Raw genomic sequence first — 21,475 nt, 5'->3', positions numbered from 1 at the left:
AATAAGAAAAATGTCCCAGGATCATTGCTACTTACAAGGTCTTTGGGGGAGATATTTTACTCCATTAATACATTCTATTTTATATTTCAAACGGATTTATTTTAACAGAGGAAAGTAGCTATTTTTTTGTTCTGGGCATGTGGGCCCATTCACCAAAATGTGATCATATAATAAATTTTAATAAGATATAACTTTTTAAGAAGTCTTTTCAAGTGAAGACGGAGTCACCGCGGAGGCCGGGGCGGCCGGGTCTTAGAGCCGACGGATTCCTGCGCTCCTCGCCCCGATTGGCGCCGACTCCTCTCAGCCGCCGGGTGATTGGCTCAAAGTTCTGGGAGGGGGCGTGGCCCGAGGAAAGTAAAAACTCGCTTTCAGCAAGAAGACTTTTGAAACTTTTCCCAATCCCTAAAAGGGACTTCGCCTCTTTTTCTGGGCTCCGCGGGGCAGCCGCTTGGACCCCGGTGCGCTGACCCTCGGGGCTACCGATTCGCCGAGGGCTTGGAGAGCCTCCTGCGCCCCTCCTCGCGCGGGCCGAGGGTCCACCTGGGTCCCCAGGCCGCGGCGTCTCCGCTGGGTCCGCGGCCGCCGCCTGCCCGCGCTGCCGCCGCCGGGTCCTGGAGCCAGCGAGGAGCGGGGCCGGCGCTGCGCTCGCCCGGGGCGCGCCCTCCAGGATGCCGATCCGCCCGGTCCGCTAAAAGCGCGCGCCCCTGCTCTGCCCGAGCGCCGCCGCCCGCGCCCCCTCGCCCCAGAGGCTGCCAGGAGCCCGGGGCCGCCCCTCCCGCTCCCCTCCTCTCCTCCTCTGGCTCTCTCGCGCTCTCGGGGCCCCCTTCGCTCCCCCGGCCGCAGTCCGTGCGCGCGGGCGCCGGCGAGCCGTCTCGGAAGCAGCATGCAGGCGCGCTACTCCGTGTCCGACCCCAACGCCCTGGGAGTGGTGCCCTACCTGAGCGAGCAGAATTACTACCGGGCTGCGGGAAGCTACGGCGGCATGGCCAGCCCAATGGGCGTCTATTCCGGCCACCCGGAGCAGTACAGCGCGGGGATGGGCCGCTCCTACGCGCCCTACCACCACCACCAGCCCGCGGCGCCTAAGGACCTGGTGAAGCCGCCCTACAGCTACATCGCGCTCATCACCATGGCCATCCAGAACGCGCCCGAGAAGAAGATCACCTTGAATGGCATCTACCAGTTCATCATGGACCGCTTCCCCTTCTACCGGGAGAACAAGCAGGGCTGGCAGAACAGCATCCGCCACAACCTCTCGCTCAACGAGTGCTTCGTCAAGGTGCCCCGCGACGACAAGAAGCCCGGCAAGGGCAGTTACTGGACCCTGGACCCGGACTCCTACAACATGTTCGAGAACGGCAGCTTCCTGCGGCGCCGGCGGCGCTTCAAAAAGAAGGACGTGTCCAAGGAGAAGGAGGAGCGGGCCCACCTCAAGGAGCCGCCCCCGGCGGCGTCCAAGGGCGCCCCGGCCGCCCCCCACCTAGCGGACGCCCCCAAGGAGGCCGAGAAGAAGGTGGTGATCAAGAGCGAGGCGGCGTCCCCGGCGCTGCCGGTCATCACCAAGGTGGAGACGCTGAGCCCCGAGAGCGCGCTGCAGGGCAGCCCGCGCAGCGCGGCCTCCACGCCCGCCGGCTCTCCCGACGGCTCGCTGCCCGAGCACCACGCCGCGGCGCCCAACGGGCTGCCTGGCTTCAGCGTGGAGAACATCATGACCCTGCGAACGTCGCCGCCGGGCGGAGAGCTGAGCCCGGGGGCCGGACGCGCGGGCCTGGTGGTGCCGCCGCTGGCGCTGCCCTACGCCGCCGCGCCGCCCGCCGCCTATGGCCAGCCGTGCGCTCAGGGCCTGGAGGCCGGGGCCGCCGGGGGCTACCAGTGCAGCATGCGAGCCATGAGCCTGTACACCGGGGCCGAGCGGCCCGCGCACATGTGCGTCCCGCCCGCCCTGGACGAGGCCCTCTCGGACCACCCGAGCGGCCCCACGTCGCCCCTGAGCGCTCTCAACCTCGCCGCCGGCCAGGAGGGCGCGCTCGCCGCCACAGGCCACCACCACCAGCACCACGGCCACCACCACCCGCAGGCGCCGCCGCCCCCGCCGGCTCCCCAGCCCCAGCCGACGCCGCAGCCCGGGACCGCCGCGGCCCAGGCGGCCTCCTGGTATCTCAACCACAGCGGGGACCTGAACCACCTTCCCGGCCACACGTTCGCGGCCCAGCAGCAAACTTTCCCCAACGTGCGGGAGATGTTCAACTCCCACCGGCTGGGGATTGAGAACTCGACCCTCGGGGACTCCCAGGTGAGTGGCAATGCCAGCTGTCAGCTGCCCTACAGATCCACGCCGTCTCTCTATCGCCACGCAGCCCCCTACTCCTACGACTGCACGAAATACTGACCTGTCCCGGGACCTCCCCTCCCTGGCCCGCTCCGGCTTCGCTTCCCAGCCCCGACCCAACCAGACAGTTAAGGGGCTGCAGAGACGCAAAAAAGAAACAAAACATGTCCACCAACCTTTTCTCAGACCCAGGAGCAGAGAGCGGGCACGCTAGCCCCCAGCCGTCTGTGAAGAGCGCAGGTAACTTTAATTCGCCGCCCCGTTTCTGGGATCCCAGGAAACCCCTGCAAAGGGACGCAGCCCAGCAAAATGAGTATTGGTCTTAAAATCCCCCTCCCCTACCAGGACGGCTGTGCTGTGCTCGACCTGAGCTTTCAAAAGTTAAGTTATGGACCAAATCCCATAGCGAGCCCCTAGTGACTTTCTGTAGGGGCCCCCATAGGTGTATGGGGGTCTCTATAGATAATGTATGTGCTGTGTGTAATTTTAAATTTCTCCAACCGTGCTGTACAAATGTGTGGATTTGTAATCAGGCTATTTTGTTGTCGTTGTTGTTGTTCAGAGCCATTAATATAATATTTAAAGTTGAGTTCACTGGATAATTTTTTCATCTTGCCCAACCATTTATAACTGCCAAATTGAATTCAAGAAACCGATGTGGGTTTTGTTTCCTGTACAATTATGAGATATAATTCTTTTTCCCATTGTAGGTCTTTTGCAAAACAAGAAAATAATTTATTTTTTTGTTGGTGGATAAAGAAGTCAAGTATCTGATACTTTTTATTTACAAAGTGTCATGGTTTTGTATAGTAGGTTCCACCCTGAGTATTCCTAAAAGAAAAAAAAACTTAAAAAATCTAACTTCATCTATGTTTGTCTTATGTGGTCTTAATTGTTGTACTTACCTTAAAATAAACCCATGTTGTTTCTTCTGCCCAAAGTTTGGACAGTGTTTGTGTTGTTGCATTTTTTAAAAACGAGGTGTGTTTGCAAACCCACCTGCTTTGATTATTTTTGTTATACAGGTGGGTATATGTGTAGACACATAAAAATGACCAGAGAATAGGAGCACACACCTGCTGTCTTGTTTAGTGACAGAAAAAGGCTTTTGATTAATTTTAAAATCCCACTCTAGGATTTTTTTCTTTTCGAGAAACCGCCCAGTTGGAGGGGGCTGCCTGAAGGACCGACCATGAGCTTGCTGTGATGCATTTTGTTAAATGCAGAAAAACATGCTAATTGTCAAAACAAACAGTGCCACTCCATCTCAGTGTCCAGCCGTCCCCAATTTAGGAGGTGAAGGAAGGGAAGAATAAACATTTCCCGTTTGCTAACTGCAACCCAGGGTGAGTCCTGCTTTCCCCCGATTTTATAAATTTTGAGCTTCTTTGCCTGCTTTAATGGTTTTCCAGAGAATTTGAACTGGGCCAAAGAAGGTCTGAAGGGGACGGATTTTCTAGCGTTTAATATCCATCCCCCTTAGCAGCCAGATCAGAGGGGAATTTCAGACTTCGTTACTTCTCCGTGTCATGTCTAAATCTACACCCTCATCGCAGTGAAAAATGTTAAAACCTCATTACCCTTCAAAAATAATTTATGATGCTTTTAGAGTTCTAGATTCAAGTTTTTCAATATGTTAAATAATAGATTATTTTTCTTTTCAATGTTAATGTCTTGTCTTTTACATTTTTAATAGCAACATGGTTTTTGTGAAATGTAGCTGATGAAATGGCTTTATTATCTATTTCAATGGCTGAACCCACCACTCCCCTGCTGGCCTCTATGTGTGAATTTGGGGACCAAAGCTTCATCAATTCCCACCCCAGCAGGTGAGCTGTACCTTGCCGGTGCTGAAGTTCTTTGTGAGCTTAACGTTTCAAGACGTGATGATTTTGCTAAAGGTGATCTTGCTTGATGCCGTGGCGCTGAACTAACCCGGGTGTTGTTGTTGTTGTTGTTTTAAAAATGGCACTTTACGCTATGTTGAAATAGAATTAGGGGAAGCTTAAAGCATAATAATTTTCCCCATATGTGTAACACAGACTCTTTCAATCTGTGGCCCTAGAGGTGGCACACAGTTAAGACTTGGAGGCTGTTTCATTCCTTTTCACAATGTGCGGGTGCCTGGGTGTCCGGGTGCTAGACTTTCAGCAGGCCCCAAGCCAGGCGGGCTTTGGTTGAGTGAACAGGAGGAGGAAGTTAAGGAGGTAGGGGTGGGGAGAGACCCTGTCTAAGCTGCAGAAGAAGGTGGCCCAAGCTCCTTGCCTGCGTCTGCCGTGATGGTTTCATTTTACTTCTGCTCGCTTCATGCTATTTGCCCCAGGAGAAGAGTAGAGTATTGCAGACCCTAAGCGAGCTGGCTTTTTCCCTTCCCTTGATGTTTTAAAGAAGTCTTTCTGAAAGCTTGCCCTCATCGGAAGCTTTGAAACCTTTGGTGTCCTGTTAGTGGCGAGGCCTGAGAGACACACGGGAAATAAAGGAGAGCGATGGTGTGGCTGAGAGCCCCCAGCCCTGCTGTTGAAACTCCGCTGGGCTTTTGCACCTTTAGGAAGCCTTTTTAAAGAAGTCCTGCTGTGTGGGGGCCGGAAGCCCAAGTGAGTGGCCCTTGTGGAGGTGATTGGGAGGGGGTTTTTCCATTCCTTGGGGAACGTGGGCAACTGGGGGATTGTATCTGAAGCTTTATTCAGGTCTTCGGCGGCAGCAGAGTGGAGAACCAGGCCCTTAGTGTGTAGCGGCCTGGGGATTTTGGGACTCATCTGAGGACCCTGTCACTCAAGGCTTCCTCCATCTCAGTGGGGACGGGGATAGGTACGGTAAGTGCTAGAAGGCCGGCGGCGCCTTGTGCTGTGAGCTGGCTCAGAGCTCTGCGCAGCCCCAGTCTCCTGCAACCCCGGCGTCCTACAGTGCCTGTGTGGACCTCAGGCCTGGGGGCTTAACGGCCTCTAGGGCATCTGTTGCTCTCTCAGCTGAGTGGGAAGATTCCGCAGCACGTGCTGTGAACAGCCAACGTTCTCGCCAACAGTTTTGCATCTTGGCAGCCACCTTGTTCGTCCGCTGCCCAGTGTACAAAAAGTGCATGCCCAGGGCATTGGCTCTTCTTGATCCACTCATCCGCCACCTTTTCCTATTGCCTTCTGGTCCTCAGGAGGTTCTGGGCCTTTCAAGGAAAGGGGAAAGGAGGTTGAGGATGGAAGGGTCAGAGTGTCTGCCACAGGCTGCAGGGACTCTGGGCTGGGGCGGCTCTGCAGACCACGCAAATGCAGTTTGCACGAACTCTGTCTGATAACGCTGTGCCTTCCTGACCCAGTAAGAAGATATCGCAGGGCCAATCACAAAGATGTCGCTAATAAAATGAAGGCGCCCGAACACCATGGCAGAGACCTTCCCAGTGAATTAACGCTGCGTCCCTGGCGGGTTTTGGCTGGGTGGCCTCTGACTCTAAGCATAGTCCAGTTATGACAGATATGGGCCACCCGGAGAGACCCCCATGGCCTCTGAGCATCCCGTACATTCTCAGCCCCAGAGAGGCTGCAGCCAGAGTAGCCTCCTTGAATGGGCCATCTTGTGTAACCTCTGAGGCTCCACCCCACGTTCACAGCTTTCAGGAAGAGGGACTGCCTGCGTCCTGCCGGCCGTGCCCAGGCCTCTCGAAGGCTGCGCTTGGGTCTGTGGTCAAAAGGCCATCACTGCTCTGGAATAGGTGACCTATCCCTGAAGATGCAAATCTTGCTGTGACTTTTGTCCGGGAATTGCTGGAGCACTGGGCTAGGAATGAGAAGATCACATCTTTCTGTGTGAACAAACCACTTCCCCTCCCTGGCCTTGGTCTCTTTATCTGTAAAATGACCAGGTGGCCAGGGCTGCGCTGCACTCCCGTTCTGGGCATAGCCAGGGCTGCTGCCATAGGGCCTCACTTACGCTGCTGACCCTCCTGCCACCAAGACATGAAGATCAGAAGCCAGACGCAGAAGAAAACACAGGGTCCTGGGAACTTCTGCGCTTGGCTCATAAATCTTTCGGGGGTCCGTCCCCTTCCCTTTACCCAGTGACTGCGTGGGGGTTGCTGCTGGTGCAGGGAGAGGCTTGTGAACAGAGCTCCCAGCTCACCAGTGAAAATGAACCCTGTGTGCTTGTGAAGGTCTCCTCACTCCTCCTCCCCACCCCCATCCAAAAAAGGGGGTGGGAGTGTTGGGCAAGGTTGGATGATGGGAACTTACTGTTAACTGAAAACATGAGCTGGGTGGAGATAGAGACACCAAGATAAGACACCCATTGAAGGGTGGGCAGAGCCACCTGTCTTGAGAAGGTGCTGGGGTCTCCGAGCCTGTGGTTGGCACCTTGGGAATGTGTGTTTGCCTGGGTCCCTGTCTGACTCTCTCAGTGGGATGAAGGTGGGTAAGTAGAGACCTGAGGTTTTATGCCTTAGGTGCCAGTGGGCTGAGGCTGGTTGGGGGTCTGGAGTCCGGTGCCTTTGCTCCAGGTGAGTGGGACAGGCCGGGTCAGAGCCACCCAGAGAGCCCGCCCCTCGCCTCCCAGTGAGCGCTTTCTTCACCACATATTTGAAATGCTTTCCCAAACTTTGAGAAGCCCGTTCCCTGCCTGCCTCTTGCATGGCCTCAGCCCGCCAAGACGTTTGAAATGTTTGCTTTTTGACATAGGCATGTAAGGAAGGGGGCGGACGGTTTCAGGGGAGATTGGAAGGCTGGCAGCCGCTCTTCAGGGACAGCCACTGGGTCTGGGAAGATACCACCCACCTGTAATTTGTGCCAGGCTTTCTCTTCCCTTTTCAACCTTCCTGCTGTAGAGCAAAAGCAGAGGGCTAGGTTTGTCTGAGTGTCAGCCTTGTGGGGACTTCATCCTGGGCGATGGGTGTGTGAAGAGGGAAGGTGAGATGGTTGGTAAAGGTGCTGGCATCCCAGACCCATTTAGGGGATGGAGCTGGGAGGCTTCCCCCCTCTTTGTGTCCTGAGGTACAGCTTCATGCTCTGGAACCTCAGTCTATGCCCACCCAGGCTGCGAGGTCATGGAGACACTGGGCCTCGCCTGTCTCAGCGGCCCTCTGGCCCTAGGTCTCCAACTGTCTTGTGTTATTTTCACAGGTGGCCTCCCTAGTGGAGTCCCTCTCTCTAAGGCCGAATCCACGTGCACCAACTCAGGCCCTTACAAAGATTCAGGTGACATCAGACAGATCACCTTATGCAACTCCGGGACCGTCTCGGCTAAAAACAGTAATAGGATTGAGAGGGCTGTCTCCGGGATTCATGAACCTCACAGCGGTTGGCAAGGTGCTTCCATAGTGTCCTGTTCATAGTAAACTCTCATGACCAGCCATTAAGGTTTACCTGGAACACAGAAGAGAAAAAGAGAAAGAGAAAGAGAAAGGAATCTTTGGTCTGAGTGACCTGCATTTTTCATACCGTGCTGTGCAGCCCCGGCAGGGAAAGCCACTGTGTCTGGGAAGATGCCACTCACCTTTAATTCTGCCAGGCTTTTGCTTCCTTTTTCAACCTTCCTGCTCTACAAGGAAAGCAGAGGGTTGGGCTTTTTAAAAACCCCATGAAAGCATGTGCACCAACTGCTTCGGTTTAGAGCCTTTCCGTCATTTCTGGGAACAAGGTGTGCTATAAATAAGTGCATCATTTGGGAAATGCCGCCCTGCTTTTGGGTCTCCTTCTGCATTCGCTGACCCAGTGGGACCACCATTGCCTTCATGTCCGCTCACTGCCTCCCGAGAGAAGGGAGGCCCTGGGCCCTGCTCCTCCAGCTCTGGAAATCTTCCACTCTTTTCAAAGTGGGCGGGGAGGGAAGGAGGAAGAGGTCTTCTGGGTTTTGGTGGAACATAAGCAAGGACTCTGGAATCTTCTTATAATGTGCTGAATCTCCCAGCTCCAGGGGGGCTGCATACCCTCTCTTTTCTGGAGGGCCCCTCTCCCCCTCTCCCACTGTCTACTCCAGACAATCTCTTCCTCTGAGCCGTTCCAGATAACTGAGCATGTTAGACCCCAGAGCACCCACTTTTGCGGGACACTCACGTGGGCTGTGGTCCCTGTGCCGCCATTTCCTACTTTCAGGGTCTTGGGGTGTTCTGTGCCGAGCCTCAGTCTCATCATCTGTCAAATTGGTGAATCTGCCACGCATGCCTTTCACAGATGTAGTGAGGGTTGGCAAGAGAACTTCCATGGAGCCCTGAGTGTCCACACCTGGTGCTATTATAAGATGATCTTCTGTCTTTGGAGCACTTCCTCATGGGACACCTGAGGCAGGTTAACTTACACGGCTTCCTTCGGTTTCCTGGTTTGCAAAGTGGGAGCAACAAAGGTTTCTATTAGGGCTGCTGAGAGGATGAAATGGCTCAATACATTTTAGTTATTCATATTATTATCATCTTTGTCTCCAATGTTTTCAGGTTGTCAGTAAGGTGAGGGCTTAAGCCCTTCATCTTTCCACCGCAGCTCTTCTCAAACATGCTACACATGCGGTTGAATCATACATACGTATGTAACACACACGCACATTGTATATGTGTTAACCGACTTTACATTTGGAAAAGTGATGCAGATATTTGGAAAGCGACACAGATTACTGTTAACTCAGGTTTCTGCTTTTTACTTTCCAGTGAGGAAGGGTGAGTGGATGGCTTGGGGCGCAGTGGGGGGAGCTCGTGTCTCTCACCCCTCAGCCTTTTTATCTGAGGCCGTTTTCATCACCAGTGCCTGGGCTCTGATCTGCCTCTCTGAGGAGCGCACATGCGCTTTGTCCCAGGACTGGGAACGAGGCTGTCTACCCTCATCCCACGCTGAACCCCGTTTCTGCTCAAGCCTCAGAGTTGGAAACTCCAGTCCTTCCGGAGCGTCCGGGCAGGCCAGAGACCTCAGGCTTTTCTTGCAGGCTGGGAGGTGAGCCCTCACCAAGTGACTTCTCAGATGACGCGCTTTTCTGGGATCCGAGGCTTATGAATCTGCAGGGAACATTCAGTGTCCCCATCTGGCTCTCTAGGACACTCGTTCTAGAGGCCCGCCCCGCCGTCTCCCAGGCTCCGCTGCCCCCCGCAGGTCTTACGCTCCGGCCTGAGCCAACAGAGCCTCCGCACGAGGGCGCATCCGCTCTCGGACTCCCAGGGCTTGGGCTTGAGCCTGCACTCCCCGGAAATATGGAAATGGCCCCAGCGCGGGGTTCCTTCTAACAGAGGCCCCTCCTAGGCTCAGGTTACAAACTCATCAATCACCCAGGAGCCCGGGATTCAAACCCGCTCTGGAGCCGGGCTGGGGCGCAATGCCGGAGTTCTACAGCTGAAACCTCCCAGAGACTTTGCACACTTCTGCAAACGCGCGGGGCTGGGTGTGCGTTTCCAAACCGCGACTAGAGCGTGGGCATTTATTTTTTGTTTTTTTTTTTTTTCTCTCTCTCTCCCACTCTCTTTTTTTTTTTTTTTGGCTTTACTATCGGTGCCCCGCCCACCAGCCGCGCGTGTCTCCGCCCGCGTCCCGCCCATTACCAAATCGGGCAGTATTTATCACTGTACAAATTCAAGCTCGGATTTGTCTTACAGTTTAGAAGACGCGCCGGGACGGCGGGCGTTTCGGTAGAGGCAGGGATGTGGGTGCTGGACTTCGGGTGCCGCTTGGGGAGCTCCGGCTGGGGGGGCTGTGGGATAGGAAGGTGGGGAAAGGGTTGCATAGTGACACCGGTTTATCTCTCGGTCTGGGTGTGTTGGGGCGAGCGCCGAGGCTGGAGAAGGAACTGGATCCAAACTTGAGCTTGCTGGGGGCGCGCGGCCCCGGAGAGGTTGGGTGACCCCAGAGACTGTGGGGCCTGCGGGTTGCAAAGGCGCTGCATTGAGGTTTCTTCACCCCTAGGTTGAAAGGGGCGCGCGGGTGAGAGCGAGTGGTCACGAAAGGACAAAGCCCCGCCCCTGCTGGCCAGAGGTTCACCCCCAGGACCTAGGCGGGCGCGGCCGGGCTGCTCGCTGGACCCACTTTAGAGGAGCAGGGCCGCGGAGGGAGGCCCGAGGTGTCCTAGGGACTGGCCTGTCGCTCCCGCAGGCAGTGCCGGTACGCAGACCGGTTTTTCCACCCTTCCTGCGACTTCCTTTCTGGTATTTTAAATTTACCCGTTCCCCTGCGGTGTATTTATGCCGTGGGCTGGGTACCCGGGAACCCCAAACACACGGGTTATTTCTGGTTTTCTCATTTTGAAAAAGGATGCCCGCCACGTTTCCGTGTTCAGAGGCTACCTGGGCACTCACATCCCCAGCCGGGTGTGGCAGCGGCAGACACTCCCCCTACCCCTGTAAGTGCCCTCAGCGCCTCTCCCTCCTTCCCGGCCCACTGGCAGTGAGCCATTTCTACACCCACCTGCCATCCACCCCCTTCCCTCCTCTCCTTGACATACTCACACGATTTGCTCAATGAGACGCCAGTTATCTGAAAGTGTGTGTGTGTGTGTGTGTGAGTGTGTGTGTGTGTGTTTTAATATTCAGGTGGTGGTCATAAACAGGAAGTAGTCACACTAGGTGCCGTCTACCCCTACCCTAACCGGTGGAGTGGGGAAGAGAGGCCCCCTTCGAAATCAGCATGATTCAGGATTTTTATTCAAACAGTGATGTGGGAAAATGTAAAATGAGATGGGGGTGGAGGGCCACGTACACCCCAGGGTGGGTGGATACAGGGAGAGCAAGCAGGCTTCCTAAATGCCTAATGTAATCACGGGCCAGCTGCATGCACTTGTAAAGTTGTTATAACCCCCTCCTTGTTATAAACAGGAAAGCCCAGAATATAAAGCTGGAGACCCACATTCACAAATACCAGGCCTCCCGCGCCAGCTGCCACGGCCTCCTTTTATGGTGTTCCTTTCTTGCAAAGTTGGCCCCATCAGGAGGACCTTACTTTTGCCCCCAGTTCTCTAAATGGGTTTATTTTGAAACCTTCCTCAATGGAGCTGTGAACCATGTGCTCTTCCGCAGGCCCCCAGTGCCTTAGGCCTTCCCTTCCAGAGAGACTGGGCTCCCAGAGTCCACTTTCCCTCCGATTTCCGGAGACCCCTGGAAGGGAGGGTGTGGGAGAGCAGGTCCCTAGAGAGTGCCACCTCCTACTGGGTCCGCCACCTGTTTTTCCAGGGAGGGCCGCATCCCCTTCTCAGCAGACACTCAGGCTTCTTAGACACTCTCCCTGCCCCAATCTAAAAGGTTCCTAGGACCTCAGAAAGTGTTTTACTAGACTGTGGCATCTCGACATCTCCGGTTAAGCCTGGGAGAAGAAAAGGCCTTTTGTGGGAGGCCCTGGGGTTATGGGGCTCCCCCAGGGCAGCGTAAAACTCATCCCTGCACACCCACCCCCATCTCCACCTCTCCTTCCTGGCTCAGCAGACCCTGCTCTGAGCCACCGAGGTCTACATCCTGCCTCGCTGACTGTGTGTGCTTACAGCGTCAAGGGGTGGACGTGATATTTCAAACATCAGATCAGTGCGTTTATATATTGGGTGCCCGGAAATTTTTCCAAATAAACACAGCTTGATTCAACTTGGGTGGGCGGACTTATCAACAGACTAATTCTATAAACAAATGAAGGAATAGCCCCAAAACCGATTGGCTGGTATCAAAAAGACACGTGGAGGGAAAAGCTTGGAGTTTTTCAGCAATGAAATTTTAATTAATGTGGGTGGGCTGAGAACACAAGGACTGTTTATCATAGACAATTTATTTTCCAGGGCTAAGTCAACATATAACAGCAAACTTACAACAATTATTTAACATTTTTAAAGTCATGAAGAAGGGACAGAGCACGGAGCGGCCGGGGAGAACGGCAGAGCCAGAGGAAGAGGCACGGCTGGCTCCCCGGGAGGGCCCTTGCGGCGCGGGGCGCAGTGCCTAGGCCGCCCGGGTCTCCTGCGTTGCGGGGAGCGCAGCGCAGGCTCTCGCTTGCCATGAGCCACCTCTTCGATCCCCGGCTGCCTGCCCTGGCCGCCTCGCCCATGCTCTATCTGTACGGTCCCGAGAGACCCGGGCTGCCTCTGGCCTTCGCCCCCGCGGCTGCTCTGGCTGCCTCCGGCCGGGCCGAGACCCCGCAGAAGCCTCCCTACAGCTACATCGCGCTCATCGCCATGGCGATCCAGGACGCGCCCGAGCAGAGGGTCACGCTCAACGGCATCTACCAGTTTATCATGGACCGCTTCCCCTTCTACCACGACAACCGGCAGGGCTGGCAGAACAGCATCCGCCACAACCTCTCGCTCAACGACTGCTTCGTCAAGGTGCCCCGCGAGAAAGGGCGGCCGGGCAAGGGCAGCTACTGGACGCTGGACCCCCGCTGCCTGGACATGTTTGAGAACGGCAACTATCGGCGCCGGAAGAGGAAGCCCAAGCCGGGCCCCGGGGCCCCGGAGGCCAAGAGGCCCCGCGCCGAGACGCACGAGCGCAGCGCGGAGGCGCAGCCGGAGGCGGGGAGCGGGACAGGGGACTCGGGCCCCGCAATCCCTCGCCTGGAGGCAGCGCCCGCGGGCCCCTCGCCCCTCCTGGACGGCCCCTCACCGCCGGCGCCCCTCCACTGGCCGGGGACCGCGTCCCCGAACGAAGACGCCGGTGACGTTACCCAGGGCGCAGCGGCAGTGGCGGTCGGCCAGCCAGCACGCACGGGGAACGGCCCGGGGTCCCCTCTGCGCCCCGCCTCCCGTAGCTCTCCGAAGAGCTCCGACAAGTCCAAGAGCTTCAGCATAGACAGCATCCTGGCGGGAAGGCAGGGCCAGAAGCCGCCTTCAGGGGACGAGCTCCTAGGGGGTGCCAAGCCTGGGCCCGGCGGCCGTCTGGGTGCCTCGCTCCTGGCCGCCTCCTCCAGCCTCCGTCCGCCTTTCAACGCTTCCCTGATGCTCGACCCGCACGTCCAGGGCGGCTTTTACCAGCTCGGGATACCCTTCCTCTCCTATTTCCCCCTGCAGCTTCCCGACACGGTGCTCCACTTCTAGTAAAGCAAACAATGGCACGGTTCTCCTCCCTGGCCCAGCCTGAGCCTCCGCTGAGCGAAAGGCCACAGCTCCCACCGGCGGAGGATTTTAAAATGGTCTTTGCGTGGGTCGGCCTGTGGGTTCAGGAAAGTGTTACCAACCATTGCGCGCAGGTGGGCGCGCTCCCCCGCGTTCACCGAAGCAAACTTTTCCGAGCAACCGGGCGCAGCTACTGAGACTTAAAAGATCCCCGCGGGGTCATGGGCACCGCACATGGGCCCTGCAGGGACCTCTACCGCCGGAGATTCCTTGACTTTTGGCCTGTCTAATGGAGTGTGGTCTTCAGCCGTCCACTGCAGGTCCTGCGCGTCCGGGGCATGTGAGGGCCCGCAGACCACCCAAGGCAGGCCCTACAGGTGCAGTGTGGTCCTTTCGACCGGCGACCCCCGTATGACTGTCGCCTGCTTCGCTGTTGCCGTGTGGCTCAGGCCTTGGTTTTGAGCCCATCTGGGTGGTGGGTGGTCACAGCTGACTTGAAGTTGTGGAGGTGTCGGGGGTGACCCCGGGTTTTCAGGTTTTCTGGGAGATGTAGGGCGCGATGAGGATTTATGACCTATGTTCAGGTATAGATGCTGATAAACCACCCAGAGCAATAACACTTTTATTTTAAACAGAGAATTTTTCTCTTAATTTCTTTCTGGGTAGTAAAAGGAACATGTTTTATTCTTTGCATAAATACTTGACTCTAAGCATTGACCTTTGAAAACGCCTGTATTAATAACTTTTATTAAGAAAGTGCACTCTATATAACATCTTCTTGCATTATGATAGCTCATTAGCCAATACACATGCAGCTCTGTAACGCACAACAGCAGACGTCCTATCCTTTTGCTTTTGTTTTTAAGGGATCAAAATATTTCAAGGGATACCGTGAGGAAGGGTGTGAGGGGGAGGGGGTATGCCTGGGACAGTGTCAGAGTTTTGATTTCCATCTTTTTTCAAGATCCAGGCTTGGTGGTCGCTATATTTTTCAGAAACAGATAATGAAGGACTACATTTAATGTAAAAAGTTGGGTGAAACAACCAAAAGCAGATGCAGAGAGAGAGAGAGGGATGAATGCGGGGGAAGAATAAGGGGACGTGCTGGTGTCAGCTGGAAGGGGCCTCTCTGGGCCCCAGAGGATCTGAGGCTTGATGGCAGGAATCTCCCAGACACTCCTGGCCCCCGCACTCCCTGCAGTTGCCAGCTCTTCCCTCCCAGCCCTGCCAGGAAGGCCTGGAGGCTGATGCTAAGTCAATACCTTAAAGAGGTGACTGACAGTCTGGGGAGGGGAGCAAAGCTCTGCAACAGAAATCTGATTAAGAACATTGAGATGTTCACAACCAAGTTCAGCTTGGAACTTCGGGGACATGAGACCCACCTCTATGCCATCTCTAGCTGGGTAATCTTCGAGGCCCTGAAATGCAATTTTCTGGACCTCTAAGTCACTTTTATTTTATGTCATGTGATAAAGACACAAGTAGTCACGCATTATTGGAAACAGGCTGGGAGGGAGGTCTTTAAGATCGCTTTTAAAATAGTTTCCAGGACTTGTCTAAAAATGATGACAAACTTTGAATCCAGAGGGCCTGTTGGTCAATGTGTTGGAAAGGACATTTCAGGCCGGCAGAGTAATTGGATAATTCATAGGCATAGAGGTGACTTTTGGAAAATTCATTCTCATATCCATGCTGAAGCAGGCTTCCACGACTGGGTTCTACCCAGGCCAGTGGGAAGACTCGGAAACTGCAGGCCAGCCTTGATTGGAAGAACTTCCAGGAGGTGCCATTGCTGAGATCCAGGCTCACTGTGATTAACTGAAAATGTAGTGGAAGGGCTGTCACTGGATATTTTGTTATCCCAGACTCTCAGCCTCTGTGAATAAAGTTGTTTTTTCATTAACCTCTCAGTGACTGGTTCAGTGGATTACTGGAGGGAAATAAACAAACAGTGTAATAAGAAAGAGGAGACTGGGATTATATTTGGGAGTCGTGTTAGCATCTCAGGAGACTCTGGCTTCCGAGGGGTAAACACACAGATGGAGGGGAAGGAGTGGAGAGGATGCTGGGCCCAGGAAGCTGCCTCCATATCAGAAAGCACGATGAGTTAATTCTGCCATATTGAATCGGTTTTTAATCTGTGCTTTTTCTTTTTTGTGTTTGATATGTTATCTTGGGAGGTTTTGTTAATTTGTGATGGCTATGTTTTGCAATTTTAAAAGGATCATATTGTAAAGTTACTATTCCAGAAAGTATTGTACAAATGTTGCTTTTATGACACAGAAAAAATGCAGATGTGTCCACCTTGTGTGTTTATACATGCATAAAGAGAAATTCTATTTAATCCCCACTTTCATCTGGTTTAGAAAAGCTAAGACAAATGGATAGTGAGGTCATTTTTATGAAATCTGTATAATTTCATGTGTATTCCTTCCTCCCGAACCAAAAAGAGGAGCTTTGGGTCTTACCAGTCTGAATAGCTGTTCTATCGATCCAGATTTAATCATTGGCTCAAAATTATGGCTCAATAAGGTCAATAGTTTCTGCTCTTAATTAAAACAAAATCTCAGCTATAATTAGGGTGAGCCAGAGGCAAGCTCATCATTGTGCTGCTATGCAATCTGAAGGAATACCTCTCTGCTCTCATCCGAACAAAGGGAACAGATCTGTCTTCTGTAAATGATCTTTGGTTCAAGCCCTGAGTACACACACACACACAAACACATACCCTCACACATATGAGTGCACCGATCATAATGAGGATATGGCAGCACGTGTATGATAACTGAGTGTGTATACATATGTGCACGTTTATATATGTGTATATACATATATATACATGAATGTGTAGGGGGTGTGTGTGTATTTGTTCTGTGTACATGAATGCTCATAAATGTATCTTTTTTGAATATACCTGAAACTCAGATCAAGTACTGAGTCCTTTCACTTTAACCCAAGTATTGATACTATTTGAAAGATTTTGTTTTTCTATATAGTTTTTAAAAATAGATAATAATTTCTATATAGCTTAATAGTTTTGTTTCTCTATGTAGTATGGACCAGGGATGACTTTATTGTTCTGTGTTATTATAGTGAAACTAACAGATTTTATTTAAACATGGCGGAAGACAGCCGCTTTGAGAATTTTTCCCTCTGTTCACAAGGACAGAGAACTTTACAAAGGACTTTTGCTCTGCCTGGCCTTATCTAGTTGCTGGCTCTTCTAGAAACAAATGGCCTCCTGGGCCTCCAATGAACCATAAGAGTTTTGAGAACCTAACAGGACCTGCTTAGCCATTTTCAGATTTAATTGTGCCCGTTTGAATGGTGTTCTTCACCATTTCCCTCAAAGTAGTGAGTGTGTGCCCGTGTGCATGTTAAAGAATTAGCCACATATAATTATTGTTACAGCTGAAAGCCAGAGCCAGCCTGCCCAGACCCTGGCAGGTTAATGTTAACATCACAAAAGTGGGTGACGTTTCCAGTCACCAGCTGCAACCGGGAGTGAGAAAATAGGGGGTGAGCCATGATTTTGTGCACTTCCTGGCTTCGGGGTGGCTGGAGTCTTGCTTCCATGAAATAAAGGTTGTTTCATAGAATGAAAAACATAAATGATACAAAACAAAGTTTGTCCATTAAAAATAAAGAGCGTGAGTTTGTGGAAAAGTAAGATTCTTTTGGCTCACATTTAAAGCAGTTTTTAAAATATGCCTGAATAGCCACATGTCAAGCTGTCTGCTCTGCTGGTCCTTATCCAGAGGCCCCAGTACTGAGTTCTTCAGGGCTCAGGCAGGGGCTACAGTTGTTTACAGTGACCTGGAGTGGGGCCTGATCACTGGAGCGGGCAGTGGTGGCGCTTGGGCTGAACTGGGGTGAGGGAAGTTCTATCCCTTCAGATGGCATCCAAATGCCAATTGCACCAGGCAAATCAAATGTGTGGCTTATAGGCCAGATGTAGAGTCAAGCTCAGGCTCTCCACCATGGGGTGCAAATGAAATCTGGGGGGATCACAGTCAACTCAGGTGTCTTTACACTAGCAGTGGGGGTGGAGGGAGGCAATGGGACAAAGATTTGGTCCCAACCTGTTTTTTTCCATTAGGGACAAGAATCATCGTCCTGGCAGGAAATAGAAACCCACTTAGATGGCTCCATGGAAAGGATCAGGGTGGAAGGACTATTTGTGGAGGACTGGGCTGGGTGAAGGAAACCGCCAGTGATTAGCAAGGGTGAGAACAGCTCCATCCTGCCTCTGCCCCCTCAGCCCGCAGCAGGTACCACCTTCAGAGCTGGAGTGGAAAGTCACAGTGCTGGAGCAGACAGGAGGGAAGGGAAATACCCCACCTCTCCTCTTCCGCCTTCCAGCCTCATCTGATGCCTCCTCTGGGCTGAAACCTGCCAGAAGCCCAGCCTGCAAGGGAGCTCAGGTAATGCTGTCCATAGGGGTCAACCTGCAGAGGAGGTGAAGAGGGGCTGAGAATGGACCAGGGAAGGGCTGGGCAAGCTGACTGTGACCAGCACACTGGGCGTCCTTCTGCTGGGACCAGGAAGTTGCTGCTGCCCTGACCACACCTTGATATGTAAGAACCAAGGCTGGGATGTCTCAGACAATGCCTGCAGCTGCATCTGGAGTTCAAGAAGACTGGAATCTCCCATCTGGCAAGCTTCCAAGAAAAGCAGGCTGTAGATACTAATCTGGGTCCCTCTTAGGTGGGCAGGGCCTCGGCCTGAACCAAGCTCCAGAGAGGGCCTGCTCTGGCCATGCATCTCTGCCTGGATGTCTTGGAGTCTGAGAAGTTGCTGGACTGCCTGTGATTGTGCACAGTAGCAATGGTTTTTCTTTCTTTTTCTTTTCTTTTCTTTTTTTTTTTGAGGCTGAGTCTCACTTTGTTGCCCAGGCTGGATTGCTGTGCAGTGGTGTAATCATAGCTCACTAGCCTCAAACTCCTGGGCTCAAGCCAGCCTCCTGCCTCAGCCTCCTGAGTAGCTGGGACCATACATGCACACTATTACAGTTGGCTTATTTTACAATTTTTATGTTTGCAGAGAGGGGTCTGGCATGTTGCCCAGGCTGGTCTTGAACTCTTGACCTTGAGTGACTCTCCCACCTCAGCCTCCCAAAGCACTGGGATTATAGGGGTGAGCCACAGGGCCCAGCCTTCGCTGGGTTGTGTGGCTGATGCTGTCCTGCCCTTCTGGAATGTGTGGACCACAGGTTGGCGAGGGCATCCTCAAGCCCAATCCAGAAGAAGTTGGGATGAAGAAAGGGTCTCCACCCCAGGGCAGTGTCCGTGTTAAGCCCACTTGGAAGGGTGAGGAAAACACCCTGGAGTTCGCGAGGTCATGTGGACTTCGACAACGTGAACTTTAAGGAACAGCTCATGCCTTTGCAATGCACAGCAGAAAGTATTATGAACCTCATGCCACCCACAGCTCTTGGCTTCTCATGTCTCCCAGGTAGCTGGTCACCATCTCCTATCCACCTCTTCCAGGTCCACCCCAACACACCCAACAATGGGAACAATTGCTGTAATTGCATCTTATTGATTCCTTACCCCTCAGTAATTGATCTAGTCGGGGTGAGGTGGCCCCGGAAGAGGGTTCCTTAACCTGGATAAGAGTGTGGCCTTAGAGCCCATCAGACAGAGCCTAATAATGCAGCTGAGCCCTCACTTGCTATTGACATTGGCATAATGACCTAAGTCTTTTGTCCCTTAACTCCTGGCAAGGGTACAAACAACATTAGTAACTGCCTCATAGAGCTGTCATGGGGCATAAATTAAATAATGGTTATACATTCATGACAACAGCCTGCCCTCGTTCTCATCTGTAAAACAGGAAGAATAATCTTTCCTCCTGCATGAGACCTCATCAGAGTTAAATTAGTTGATGTTTGTAAAATGTCTGGCATACAGAAAACACTCAGTACATGCTAAGTCCTATGGCTGTATACAGACGTAACCTCTAGTCTCCATTCATGACTTCTCTGTTCAGCAACAAAAACACGAACAAACAGCGCTGCTCATGTTAGAGAATTCTGTCAAGAACAGAAGGGTTCTGGGGCTGATTTCTCCAGTTCTCCTGCCTGGGCAAGGTGGGATCCATTTCATCTTTTTGTTGCCAGGTTTCCTCTCTTGAGATGATCCAACCATTTGAACACGAAACCAAAAGCAAAATAAGCTGCTACAGACGGCAGGGGATCTTAGGAAAACCATAGGAGAGATGATTTTCACAGGCTGGAGGAGAGTAACATTCCTTTGGTGCTTCTTTGCTTTGCCCAGGCGGTACAAGGAGCCTAGAGGAGACTTCCCAGGGCTGACTGTCTAGCCATTGTGAACTCAAGGGCCTTGGGAATGAATACAACTCTTTATTTCTGCCCCCCAGCACTGAGACCATTCCTATAAGCCAAACAGAGGCTCCACCCCTCTCCTGGGGAGAAAAGGCCTAGCCTGGAGGAGCAGTTTTCCCTAAACTCATGCATTTCATAGCCCGCCTTATAAAGTGTAGAGTATTTCTTTTCAATGCTGTAGCTAAATATAGCAGAGCTTGGTCAGCTAGAACATTTTTAGAAAGCACATTACAAATCAGGAATGTTTTGGAGAAATAAATAAACTTTCCCACATTTTTGGACTTTGAGTTGGCCCTGCAGCCTCCATCTTGAGAGCGTGACTGGTGGGGAAATGATGAATAATTCATCACTGGCACTGCCCAGGGGTCTTTCTGGAACCCTCAGTGTAATGGACATTCTGCATTGACTCAAGTTGTGGGACAAGGATGGATGTGCAGGGAGACACTGTCAGGGGAAGGGCAGCCCCCTGTCTCCATAAGGGCCACTCTGTGGCATAAGGAAGAGAAACAAATGTATCTCCAGTGTGTTGCATTTCTGACTCAGCCATTTTGGGAGGTGTTCACTGCAGCATGCGAATGTGATGAGAAGAAACCCATGAGGCTGTGGTTCCCACCTGCTCTGCCCCAAGGATGACCTGGGAGTTTTGGATTCGCCCAGCGTCTGTGTCCTGACCGCAGACCCTGGTTCACTTGGCCTCTGGTGAAACCAGACAGGAGTATTTTTATAAGTTCCTCAGGCAATTCTGTTGATTCTGCAACCAGAGCTGAGAACCCCTGCAGTCAGGTATAGATGCCAGTGGGTGCATTTGTAGGGGTAGAGAGAAGACCTACTCAGCATTAGCTATCATTTCTTTCTTTTCATCTGTGCATATTTATATACAAGTTTTGTTTGTTCAGAGTGGACTCTCACCATCCTTCTATGACCTCAACTACCTTTTTTCTTTATTCTGTGTAGATTTGTCTTTCAGTAAAATACCACTGTAGAAGTTATATGTGTTCATACAGGAAATGCATAATATTCAGAAAGGTGGTAAAAAGGCAACAAACCTTTTTTACCTGTAGCCCCACAATTACTTGTAATAATCCTACCTCCAAGAGTGTATGCTTGGTATTTCCAATGTATTTTGGTATTTCTTTTGGTATATCATCTTTCTCTAAGTTGTTTTTATTTCATTAATGCTACCACAATTACCTCCACCACCACAATCATCACCATCATCATCACCACCACCATCATCATCATCATCACTGTCGCCACCACCGCCATTATCATCATCACCACCATCACCATTATCACCACCACCACCATCATCACCCTCACCATCATCATCATCATCACCATCATCACCACCATCATCATCATAATCATCACCATCACGATCATTATCATCACCACCACCTCCCCCCCACCATCACTATTAACATCATTATCATCATTACCACTACCATCATCATCATCATCACCATCATCACCCTCACCACCATCACCATCATCGCCATCATAATCACCCTCACCACCATCATCACCACCATCATCACCATCACCATCATCATCACCATCACCACCATCACTATCACCATCATCATCATCACCATCACCATCATCACCATCACCACCACCATCACTATTAACATCATTATCATCATTACCACTACCATCATCATCATCATCACCATCATCACCCTCACCACCATCATCACCACCATCATCACCATCATCACCCTCACTGACATCATCACCATCATCATCACCACCATCATCGTCACCCTCACCATTACCATTACCATCATATCATCACCATCATCACCACCACCACCATTATT

General features: G+C 52.3%; 2 protein-coding genes across 2 annotated transcripts; both read left to right on the top strand.

Moving 5' to 3' along the window:
• The first annotated feature begins 388 nt into the window (after window positions 1–388).
• Window positions 389–3,272, top strand: FOXC2 (forkhead box C2). The gene has a single exon (XM_032155876.2). The coding sequence runs from the start codon at window positions 887–889 to the stop codon at window positions 2,390–2,392; it is 1,506 nt and encodes a 501-aa protein (XP_032011767.1). The 5' UTR covers window positions 389–886; the 3' UTR covers window positions 2,393–3,272.
• An 8,981-nt stretch (window positions 3,273–12,253) lies between these two features.
• On the top strand, window positions 12,254–13,288 carry FOXL1 (forkhead box L1). The gene has a single exon (XM_032155875.2). It carries the CDS (start codon window positions 12,254–12,256, stop codon window positions 13,286–13,288), a length of 1,035 nt encoding a protein of 344 aa, XP_032011766.1.
• Window positions 13,289–21,475: the final 8,187 nt, after the last annotated feature.

The sequence above is a fragment of the Hylobates moloch genome, unplaced genomic scaffold (assembly GCF_009828535.3).
Source record: "Hylobates moloch isolate HMO894 unplaced genomic scaffold, HMol_V3 SCAFFOLD_6, whole genome shotgun sequence".
Taxonomy (NCBI): Eukaryota; Metazoa; Chordata; class Mammalia; order Primates; family Hylobatidae; genus Hylobates; species Hylobates moloch.
The sequence above is the reverse complement of the archived record's forward strand: the minus strand, read 5'-3'. Positions and strand labels throughout refer to the sequence as shown.

What these genes read in the sequence shown, in the direction of transcription:
- FOXC2 (XM_032155876.2), top strand. Translation starts at nt 887, where the DNA reads ATGCAGGCGCGCTACTCCGTGTCCGACCCCAACGCCCTGGGAGTGGTG.
- FOXL1 (XM_032155875.2), top strand. Translation starts at nt 12,254, where the DNA reads ATGAGCCACCTCTTCGATCCCCGGCTGCCTGCCCTGGCCGCCTCGCCC.